The sequence below is a fragment of the Lates calcarifer genome, linkage group LG5 (genome assembly GCF_001640805.2).
Source record: "Lates calcarifer isolate ASB-BC8 linkage group LG5, TLL_Latcal_v3, whole genome shotgun sequence".
In the NCBI taxonomy this organism is placed as follows: Eukaryota; Metazoa; Chordata; class Actinopteri; family Centropomidae; genus Lates; species Lates calcarifer.
In genome coordinates, this window is record NC_066837.1 from 16,199,664 (window position 1) to 16,211,234 (window position 11,571).

The 11,571-nt window shown below is 42.3% G+C and overlaps 1 protein-coding gene across 1 annotated transcript in view; it reads right to left on the reverse strand.

The window, feature by feature from the left end:
* The window catches only part of kdm4c (lysine (K)-specific demethylase 4C), a 27,303-nt gene extending 15,975 nt beyond the window's left edge, over positions 1-11,328 (reverse strand). Inside the window, 13 exon segments of the mRNA XM_018695552.2 lie at positions 54-1,911; positions 2,036-2,135; positions 2,380-2,548; positions 2,550-2,604; positions 2,921-3,114; positions 3,342-3,479; positions 3,755-3,858; positions 4,408-4,457; positions 6,835-7,028; positions 7,794-7,908; positions 8,388-8,563; positions 8,985-9,151; positions 11,080-11,328. Of these exon segments, the coding sequence (XP_018551068.1) occupies positions 54-1,911; positions 2,036-2,135; positions 2,380-2,548; positions 2,550-2,604; positions 2,921-3,114; positions 3,342-3,479; positions 3,755-3,858; positions 4,408-4,457; positions 6,835-7,028; positions 7,794-7,908; positions 8,388-8,563; positions 8,985-9,128 (3,297 nt within the window). The 5' untranslated portion in view covers positions 9,129-9,151; positions 11,080-11,328.
* Between the last annotated feature and the right edge of the window lie 243 nt (positions 11,329-11,571).

Genomic DNA, 11,571 nt, shown 5'->3' on the forward strand with positions numbered 1-11,571 from the left:
AACAGTGTATGACTGTGTGTTAAAAAAAAAAAAAAAAAAAAAAAAGCACTCACAGCACAAACCTCCCCAGGTTCCAGGCCTGATTCATCACACTCATAATTACTCGTATCATTTTCCTCCTCTTCTTCTTCCTCCTCATCAGAGGAGTCACTACTGCTCTCTCCCTTGGCACTACTTTGCTGCTCTGCCTCTTCGGCTTCAGATCCCCCTTCTTCCATATCAGACGCCCCATCCTGTTCTCCTCCTTCCATCCCAAGAGGTGAAACTACTGTACCTGAATGTTCACTCTCCTCTGCCTCCCTTTGTCTCCCCAGCTCCCTGCACAGGGAGAGGGCCTCAGGCCCATCTACTTCCCCTCTGTGGAGCTCGTAATCTCCACAAAGCCCCAGGGGTTCTACAGCACCAACTGAAACTAGAGAGGTGGGCTCGAGCTGTGCCCAGGTGAGAGGCCCACCTTCCTCTTCCTGGTTCTCTGACTCACGGAGGTCTTGGTCTGGGTCCTCCAGGTCTGTGACCTCTTTGCACTGAGGTTCAGTCCACATGGTGTATGGTAGAGGGTCATGGGTGAAGTCAGAAGGGAGCTCTGGGTGCAGACTCTGAATGAGTACTGCAGGACCCTGGGAACTGAGGTTTTTCCAGATGCTGCTGGAGAATGGTTTGGGCTCCATGTATGGGTTCTGGGAAGTACAATGTGAAGGTGAGTATGTAGTGTGGTGGTTTAGTTGTAATGCTGAGTGGCTGTCACTTTGCATGCATAATGGAGGGGAAGGGTCTGGAGGATTATTGTTTGAGGTACCAGTCAAAAGAGAGCCAGCACTGCTCAGACTGAATGTGCTGTCTCTTTGAGCTGGATCTTTGGACTTATCTTTACTTGCCAACTCTGCTAAGTTGGACTGCTGTTCTGTTTGCGGTGCATCACTCTGAACTAGCTGGCCAGGGGTAGCATCACTCTGTCCAGGAGTAAGATTTTCCAGCTTTGTATGATCCTTTTCTGCAGCAATGTCTGGCATTATTAGCATTTCATGGACACCACCAGATGTTATTTTGTGCATAGCATTGGCAGTTAAATGAGCCGTGTTTCCTTCTAAACCAGACACTGCTGCCCCATCGCAATTAAATGGAGAATCTAGATGCCAGTCGCTGGCATGTTTTACGGTAAGAGAGTCTTTTGATATCATTAATTCAGTCTCTCTCTCTTCCTGTTTGGCTCCATGTGAAGACAAAGAGCCAGTTGGCGTCTCTCGCTGTAGCACAGGTGCAACCTGGTGACTGCACAATCTAGATTTTGGGACATCAGTTAGCCCATCATCAGCCGGGGTGAGGGAGGGCATCTCTTGTGTCAGTACAGGTGGCAAAGGGCAGATTCCATCCTTATCGACTGGCTCGGGAGTGAGTTGTGGCATATCCACTGCATTCCTCTGTAGCAGAGGAGGGAAGAGATTTTCCTCAGTACTGCTTTTTTCTAAACTGCATTTTTGTCCTGAAGGGGAGAAGGAACTACATGATGTGTAACTATCCCCCTCTGCTGGCTCAGCTTTGAGATCATAAAGTGCTTCTGTGGTGGAGTGTGGATTGATATGTTTTGGATCAACAACTGTGTCCATTTTTTCTGCTTTAGCAGTGTTGTTAGTGTAATTCTCAGTACCTGTGTCCATGTTGCTATGGACAGTGTTTGGCGTTTGGCTTAAAGTGTCTTCTCTACATGAGGAACTAGATGTCTGACCATCACAGTCAGGTGGACACAAGCTCATCTCAGTCTCAGCAGAAGTGCTTGTTATGTGGGAAGATGAGCTGAGTTTGTTGGCCTCCAGGTGTGGGACTCCAATAGAGCAGTCCTGAGAAGTTGAGAGATCTTGTGGTTCAGAAGGGCAGCACCTTGACTCATTAATTCCAGGGATGCATCTGGGTAGCCTCAGGCCATTGTCTTTCAGGAGTCCTGCTTGTGACCTCTGACCCTGTGAGGTGCTGAAGGTCAATATGAGTGTCTGTCTCTTCCTTTAGGTCATTCTTTACTGGCGAAGCAGGGGAGGGAAACAGACTGCAGTGAGAGTTATGGGATGGCTCCTTGTTGGAAAATCCCAAACTATTACTCTCTACCCGATTTACCTTGACCACACACATCTGCCTGCAGGGATCTGTTGGGAATAAAAAGGGTGGTTAAAATGTGCTGTCAACCATCGAGCAAACAAGGACTGTAAAAATATTTTCATGGATCTCAGTTGAGAGAAATTTCCAAAATATGAGAAAATAGGCACATAGACCAACTGTCTCAATTACACACACACATACACAGACTATCAGGCCACGTTGTGCATTCTTCAGATCAAAGTGATACCTAAAGTCTCAAATACCTTCCGGTGCCATCAGTCTGTCTCTTACCAGAAAGCTGAACAGAGTTCGGATTCTGGTTGTGCTTTGACTCAGCTTCTTTTTTCTTCTCTTTCTCTTCTTCCTTGCAGGTTGTTGCTACAGACCTTCGCACCTTGGGCCCAGGCGGACCACCCAGGCTTTTCCTCTTGCTGCTGCTCAGAGCCGAGCTGCCATCCAGGACCTACAGGCTCTTCCGAGGTTCTGAGGCGCTTGGAGCGCATACGAGAGTGGCTGCTGCTGTACGAAGGGAGAGACATAAAGAAAACTGAAACTAAAAACCCTGATTAACACTGAAATGCAGTAGTGGAATTTTGTGACTTAGGAGACAAGGGCATCTGGCTTTTTAACTCCAAAATTTTTCTTGTCTTACATATATATTTAAGGTTAATGCATCAAGGCCACCAGTCACATAGTCTTTAGTTCATCATCACAAGCCAATGCATCTCTGAATGTTGTGTAGAAATTTTGCCCATATTTACTGATATCAATGAGGATGGTATGTAAAGCCCCACTAGCACAAGAAGTAGGAGTACGAGTATGAATCCAGTACCCTTTATTAGCAGGTTTGGTCTTGCGGCGCCTCTGCAACCAGCTCTGCAGCTCTGGTGTTGTACTGGGAGTGGCAAGTGTGTGGTCGATAGGTGTCGAGTCTTTGCCCAGCATCCAGTTAGCATACCGGTCAGGCTGAAAACGCTTCACAAAGGGTTCCATGGATATCTTTACCATATCCTTGCTACATGTGCACTAGAGGAAGGAAAGAGAAAGACAAATATTATATCTGCTTTAGAAAAACGTAAAGAGGCCTTGCACTGTGTGCATGACTGCACACATCTGTGTCCACTTGTGTGCCATAATTACAATTTATTCTGTTCTGTGGGATACTGTAAGTTGAAAATTGAACTGAAATTGAAATTAACTGTATTGAAATCTGAGACACTTCAAAGACATATAAGACAAAAATTGGATGCTACCTGTGTGGCCACCTTGCCATAGTCTATCCAGCGCACAGTAGCAAAGTTAGTGGACTCTGCACAGTTGAAGCCATGATTGAAGCCAGCATGGTAGCCATAAGGGAAGGTGATCATGAACTCTCCAGCTTCCTGAGTAATCTGACAGCACATGTGAGGAAGGGAGAAAGACAAAAGGATGAGACGAACAACAAAATACTCAACTGTCCTTTTGGTTTTCAAAAATAAGCAAAGAATAGAGAAGAAAAAAAAAACAATCAAAGTGAGCCGCTGCAGATTTTTGCAGTCAATCAAAACAAGCACTGCTAATTTTAGTGGCAGGAAAAGCTGTTTTCCTTAAGTTGGTAAATAAAAGGAGTATAAATGGCAAGGAGAGGAAGACTGAGGGTAATTATTGAAAGAGGTTGAGAGCCTACCTTATCAAAGGGAATGCCATACTTCTTCAGTATGGAGGGGGAGATTAGAGTCATCTTGTGACGAAGAAAAGCCTCACACCCCTTGAAGCTATTGGGAAAGAAACCTGAAAGACACATGTACATTCACAGACACACACACACACGCATGCACACTCCATTAAAACCTATGTCTTTTGAATTCCTTGTCTTGCCTAACAACAAAAAAAAATCACTTTACAATGATACCACAAGAAACACAGACAGTACAGCAGATTTCCATCTGAGATTAACTTGAGAACTACATAAGCATGAACTGAAACACTTAATTATTTATCTGTAAATGTAATTGCATGCATTACATTTCAACTGTAATGCCATTCAGTATGGATTTTCCTCAAGTGGTTTGTCAATACATTAAGTGTTTGGACAGTTTACACCTCTACTAGCGGCAGTTTTTGCATGTTTGCAGTCAGAGCTCATTAGCATGCTGCATCTTTAGCTTTGCCATTACCTCCAGTGCCCTCTCATTGCAGAGTTTAATTTATGTGCTGTACTTTGTTGTTTAGCACAGACCTGCTTCTGTATGCTGCAATCGTTACTTAATAATTATTTAATTGCCTCCCCCGCCTCCATTTACATGGAGATTTCAAAGAGAATATAAATTATTCTTTTACCTGTAGCCAGACGCTCCAGTCTCTTCCCATGCTCAGGGGGGATGGCATACCTGTTTGAGACAACACAGAGATATGGAGCAGACAGAATTATTTTTCACTGTGTGTGTGTGAAATTCTGAACATGTCTTGTTCATTATGCCTACAGTGTAGTATACACTGACGGCTGCAGACAAGTTTTCAAGGGGAGACTTTACAATTTCAAGACTGCCATCAAGTGGTGGATAAATGAATAGTGTGAGAAGGCCTGATGAACCTTTTCCAGTATTACACTGTTAATAAACATATTACATTACAATATAAAGAAATATATTATCCTTGATCTCATATGAATGTCGAAATTTCCTGTAGAAACTTTTACATTATCTGCTTGCTATTAGCTTTTCCAGTCAAATGCTGACCATTTACAATCTAGACTTCCTAATGTGTTCAATCTTAGCCTCTGGAAAATGTAAAATATGAGCCTCATTCTGTCTCTGATAAGAAAAAAACCATCACTGATTGCTGTTGATTTAATAGTTAAGAGAATCGTATTTTGACCTTATTCTGCAAATTCTTATGCCACGCTGCTGACGAGATCTGAATTTAAACTATTCCCAAAGTTCCCGGGGAGCGTGACAGAATTCCCTCAAGGTTTGACTAGGCATTCCATTTGACTAGCACCATGCACCCTCAGGTGTGTGGCATTTCTATCATCATATCACCTGTCAGCTTAGCAGAGCACTGAGAAACAGGGTGAGAGAGGGAGGCAACCCCAGGTAGAGGTGACATGGAGAGTTTGAGGGGAGTAGGGGATTGAGAGGAGGTGAGAGAGGTGCATCTTTAAGCCGCTCCCCCTTCAGGGACGAGATGTCAAAATAGCAGCAAGATGAAAGAGTGTACGTCAGTGTGTGTGTGCGTGTGTGTGTGTGTGTGTGTGTGTGTGTGTGCAAGATGATAAAGGTATGCATGTGTGTGGGTACTTGGCACAGTAGGCGGCTCGTTGTGAGTGTGTGTCTGTGTTTCTGCATTTATGTGTGTCACTGTCTGGCTGTGACACTGATCCCTGTGGGGTTGCAGGGCTCACTGCTCTAATGAGCAGAAATCCCTCCAGGGCAAGAGGGAGAGAGAAATGGAGCAAGCCAAGCTGACAAAGAAATAGAAAGCAAACTCCATTTTGATCTACCTGCATTCTTCACCTCTTTTTTCACTTTGTAATTTTAGAAATGAACCTCCTAATAAACCAGCTCCTCTTCTATTTAACCATATTAGTGCTTAAACAAATACCATCTAGGTGTATGCAATACATATTGTGTGACTGACACAATCAATACAGGATTTTCTATGAAATTTAAACAATATAGTTTGACTTATAAGTAGACAAGTGATACATCTATACCCAAAAATCTGCCATCTGGGCAAATAATTTCAACCTCATCTTCACTGTTCTTATCATGTTTCACTTTAAGAGTACAGTCACTTGTCACACCGTCACTTGATCCCAGAAAATCCAGTGATTCCTCTGAATCCCCCCACCTGCACAGTGAGGTAACTTCTCCACACACCCCCACTCCTGGCATTTAAATAGAGAACTCAACTGTCAGTAGTAAGAAGTATAAAGTTGCAAAATTGCAAAGATATGTAGAAATTGGGAACATGGAACAGAGAGTAGTAGTAGAAGTAGCAGTAGTAGTAGTAGAAGTATTACTACAGTACGCTTGTATTGCTGAGTATTGTAGTGTTTAAGGCAAATTTGCAGAAAAATTATAGTATATGGCTCACAATGTAAGGTTACAGCTGCACTGTGCAGACAAGACAGACAGCTTCAAAGAAATGAAACCATATGCTTACACCCTTGGAGAATAACACAGCTCCAAACACATTCCCTCACTAGACAAGCAATCAAGTCCCTTATGCTGCATATGTTGTACCTATTCTATTCTCACTTGTATTTAAACTCTCCAAAGCCTAGTCACTGCAGGTGACCTCATCCTCAGTCAACAAACGACCAACGAGGGAACAAAACCCTAGGGCCATGTGCAACTGAATTGCCAGCTGAATCAAATAAAACCTATGACATTGTATCTAATTAAAAGTCTTTTGTGGTTCTGAAAAAACATCTGACTGGAGAGTGCCCTAACACGAATATGGATATGCGTTATATAAAGGACATGTGTGTAAGGATTCCAATCACAGACCTAAAAAGAGTAGAGAACACCATAGAGATAAAATGGACAAACCCTAAAATAGAAAAGGGAGGAAAGAGACTGTGACACAAAGGTGAGGCATGGCAAGTACGACATTTGTGAAAGTAGCACTCTTGAATGCTGCTGTAACTTCAGTTGTAGTGGTGCTGATTCAGCACTAATTCAGACTGGTTTGTTGTACTGTGTTGCACAGTTCTTCTTTACGCATTTACCCCGTGTACCTAAATCCCTGTCCCACACTAACCAGGACTTGGGCTCGCCGAAGTGGAGGTAGTTGATGCTGTACAGGTCCATATCTTCAGTGTGCCAGGAGAAGGTAGTCTTCCACATGCCAAAGTATAGATATGGAGTGTTGACCCCCTGGATGGATACACCACAGTCCTCCTCGATAACATCCAAGATGGAGTTCAGGTGGCCAATGTTCCACTCCTCTACATCCTATGAGAGTAGAAACTGGGGTTAGACTATGGCATTTTTTAACCCAATCAGTATCACCTCTAGAAAGTAGAATGTAACTCCAGCTGTCTCAACCATCCCTATTATTCTCCATTAAAATACCAGGACCTAACAAGCAACACTGTAAGCAGGTGAAATGTGAAGCAGAAAGCACTTTGCTTCTCTTTAAGTGACAGATGCCAAGTGCACCATGCCTCTAAAGTCCTGCTGTTAAAACATGTTTGGAGTTAACTGAACAAATTGAACTTCAGTGGCCTATTTTGTTAAAGCTGAGGGTGAGGGAAGGTTGTCCAAGCTTCTAGCCACAACACTGGTGGTGACATTTATCTCATTACAGCAACTAAACGGCACACTATACAACAAAGAAAAGCTGCAGTGCAGGCTACATCTTTTTAGGACAGACCAGTTAGCATTTTTTTTATTGATATAGGAAATGTGTAGGACAGAGAGTAGTCTGTGTGTTGAAATTCAGCCAACTCATTCCTTGCACAATCTAACCTAGAGCCAGATTGCAAGATTGAAGTAAAATAAGTGTGTGTACAGTCCACAAAGGTGATTTCCACTATTACTTTTGCTAAAGGTAGAAGCAATGAAGAAAACCTAACCTGTGAAGAAATCAGTGAAAAACTAAACTAGAAACAATTATATGGACACTGAATAACAGGTGACAGAGATGAACTAGTGTGTATGTAAATAGGGAAACACCAACAAAGTGAAAGGAACAAAAGAGGAAGGAAAGTCATCTACCTCATCATAGAGGCTACCGCTGACATCAGCACCATATATGGGTGAGACAAAAGTGAGGTTCTTCCAATATTTCCTCTCAAGATCTTCATAATTCAGGTAGCGAGGTGTACAGTACCTGTGGAGGAGAAAGAAATTACATTTGACGCTGTGGATGTAGAAACTGGAATTGTACACGCACAAAGGGCAGACTGAAAATGAGCAAACAATAATATTTTTGGTGCAATAAATAAGTGAAAATTGAAGCCTTGCAGTGTTTGAGCTGTTTGTTTTTTGGTTTTTATTACACTGTGGACGTAGGGCATGTGCAGTCTTGTACAATGAAAACCTTGTTAGCGAATAATACATATCAGCTACATTTAATACCCTCAGCAAATATCACTCTTACACTTTTGAAGGTCTGGAAATGAACATGTTAAGCATCTTAAGAATTGCTGTTCATTTCTTTACTCTTTAGTCATGTAATCCTGTAAACAACAAAGTTAGATTCTTACTTTGGCAGCGAAACACTAACCTTTGAATGTAATGTGAGCATTTTCCCTCTTTCTAAGATGATCAGCCAGACCATAGAGTTTAAAAGTCCTCCATATTACTCACATGTCACTGTTAGCCAGTCGCCTGAACTCCTGCACACTGAGAGGCTTCTTCTGGATGTTGTATTGAGTGAAGAGCCCTGACTGACCAGCCACCATCTGCTGGATGGGAGCATCGATCATCAGATCATCTATGTCGTCATAGGTGCGACGGGGCTTCCAGCCTTTAGGAGGAATCACCTGAGGGACAAACAGAGGAGTCAAGGTCTGCTGTTGAAAATAAAACAGTTACTTTACAAAAGTTACTTTGCAGAAACACATCACCCCAAATCCAACATTTCATCATTGGGAATCCACAGTAGTTAATCCACTACCTCCAACTGGGCAGGTACTCTATTATTTAGATATGCCACTCGATACGTCTGAATGTCTTTCTCTGCCTCTCTTTATTTCTGGCTGACTAAAGCTGCCCTCAGTCCATTATGATGCACAGTGAGCCTTTAAAATAGTCCTAAAACTTTAGGTCCGTGTGAGAGAAAATTGTGACATACCAACCTAGTGGACATAACAAAGTCAATCGTATCATTCTCAAATTTCACAGCATGTTATCAGCTTTTTTTGTTGAAACTTTACCCAAGTTGAGATTGAAAATGTTATCTACCTTAGCCAGGCCTGCACGGTGTGCACCCTGAGACTCCATATAAACCAGGTACTGATTGAAGTCACTGAATTCCTCCATGGTGGGCCTGAAGGTCATAATCTTGCAGGTGGGGTTTGCAGGGGTGTACACCTCTGCTCCCGCCATCCTGCCGCCTCACCAGATATAACCTGAATAAAACAAAACAAAACATCAACTTTAATGTTGACAGATATGGTTAGGGTTATTGCTTTGTTAGCTACGTAGGGGGATGGACATAAATGATTTCTTATTAGTGAAAATGTAGTTAATTCAGAAAAGACAGACTATAGGAAAGGATGAGTGACAAATTCCTCTACAGTTCAGGCAAATCCCCAACATTTTAACATGTTGCAAATAATCAGAAAGCAGGCGAACAGGAGAATCTGTTGTGCCTGTTTTTAATGGTAAAATATCATCTATTCAGAAAGTGGTGAATAGGTATTGTAGATGTTCTTATAGATGTAAATGTACAATACAGCATTAAATGTACATTCACTTACTGAAAAGTAATTTATTTTTGATTGTTCATGGTGATTAATTCAACTTGTGAGAGTTCATTTTAACATAATGGGCTTATATTACCTATTATTCGCTTCTTTTACTTTTGCTACATAATTCAATTACTTTTTGCTGACTGGAGTCACCTGTTTTTGGTGGCTGCCAATTATTTTTGGTTGTTCAGTTTATTTATTTTCTTATATATTATTATATATTTAATTATATCAGAATTAAAGCCAAGTTAATAACAAAATAAGTCTAGTGTCTAGTTTAAGTGTTCCCTAATTTATAGGGAAAGTGTCTTTGTTTAGTTTCTCTAATTCCTTAAAACAATCTTTATATTGCCAATTACAAAATCTGTGCCGCTACATGTAATTTTATAGGAGCATAAATTGGACTATGAGGGAGCTGGTTTGTGTGTTGGTGACAAGTTCACCACTAGATGGAAGTAGAGATTCAACAAATGTCGATTTGATCCTTTGATCCTTGCTGATGCCAACAACCCTTTTCAGATTTTTGTCCCATCCACCCATCCCACTCCCAACTCCGACTTTACTGTGCATCAAGACAAAGGATCACATTGCCCCGAGTAAAGCTGCTGTGATTTACAACCTTATGCTTCTCCATACCGCTACTTCACTGCAAAGCACATTATAATGGCGTGCGACCCGATTATGTAACAGGCAATTGCAGGCTGAAACAAGTTTTTGAAAAAAAAAAAATCAGGCACAGTGTTTAGACACAATGTGTTTACAGCCTTACTCTTTGTTTAGATATTATAACAACCATTTCAAAGTGTGGATAACCTTTATCTGGCATACTCGCTCTGACTTGTTAATAAAAAACACACCTGCTATTGCACTGGGCCAATTAAATCTCAGTTAAATTATTGTTTTCGGTTTTATCACTGCACGAGTGTTTGTAGCTTGGCTGATCTTTGTTGTCTGCCAAGCCAGCTAACTAGCCAACTAGCCTACGTTTTGTTGTGATGCCAAGCAATGGCTGAACAGATAGCGCAGCTTGCTAGCTCAGCTGCCTAGCTAACTTATATTTAGATGCTAGACTCATTTGAATACTCCTTGGCTTAAATTTGATATGTGTTCATGGGACCTGACTCAACAGCATTTGGGGAGAGCAGTAGGGAAAGAAAAAGTGTAGCTAACTATTAAGCTAACCCAGCTACCACATTAGCTAACTTCTCCATGTACGAGTCAACGGGGTTTAAATGTCCCTCGCAAGGTGGCTGCAGGCAGGCCCGTAGCTAGCTTGCTGTGTGACTTTGTGTGGTACAAATCATGTAGTCTGCCCTTCGTACAGTGTATACATTATTTGTCGGTAGTTTAGCGACAGACAAACAAACAATGACAAGGCACACGGCACGGGATGCCCACTGGCATGAGCGTGTGCCAACTTATCCGGCTGGCAGCGCTAAGGGTTAGCTGTTGATAGCTTGGCTAATTCTGCACAGGAGTCACGAAATGCACACCGCTTTCTAATAAACTGGGACAAAGCTTGTTACCATGCATAGTTTTCGCTGGTATATCCCATGCTGCTTCCAAGAAAACATATAGCATTTTACCTTGATTTAGAAAGACGGTGTGGTGTTGTTGTTTATCCCCTTCCTTGTTCGTCCAGCTGATTCACATGACAGCTGCTCTGGCTGCTGCCGCTGCTTCGTGCCGTGAAAGCGCGGCGGCGTTTCAGTCCGCCTCCACTCCAGCTTCGCTGTGTGTCAGCCTGCTAAAAGGCACAACCGCGGCGCGAGCAGACTGTGAAGGTGGATTTATCCATGCACGGTGAGATCTGCGAATCCGCAGCAGAGTCGATGAACTGGAACGCAGCCAGAGAGGAGACGTCGGCAGAGCGTGCACCTGCATCTCCAGCAAAAAGTTATTTCACATTGCATATTAAAACTGCAATGATTGATCGATCAAAACTATTTTGTTACTTGGGCAAATATGTAAGTAATTTTAAAGGCGAAATAGAAAATATTTAATGGGTCCAGATTCTTACATGTGACAATTTGCTGCTTTTCATAGTCTTAAATATTAAACGTCATATTTAGGGGGTT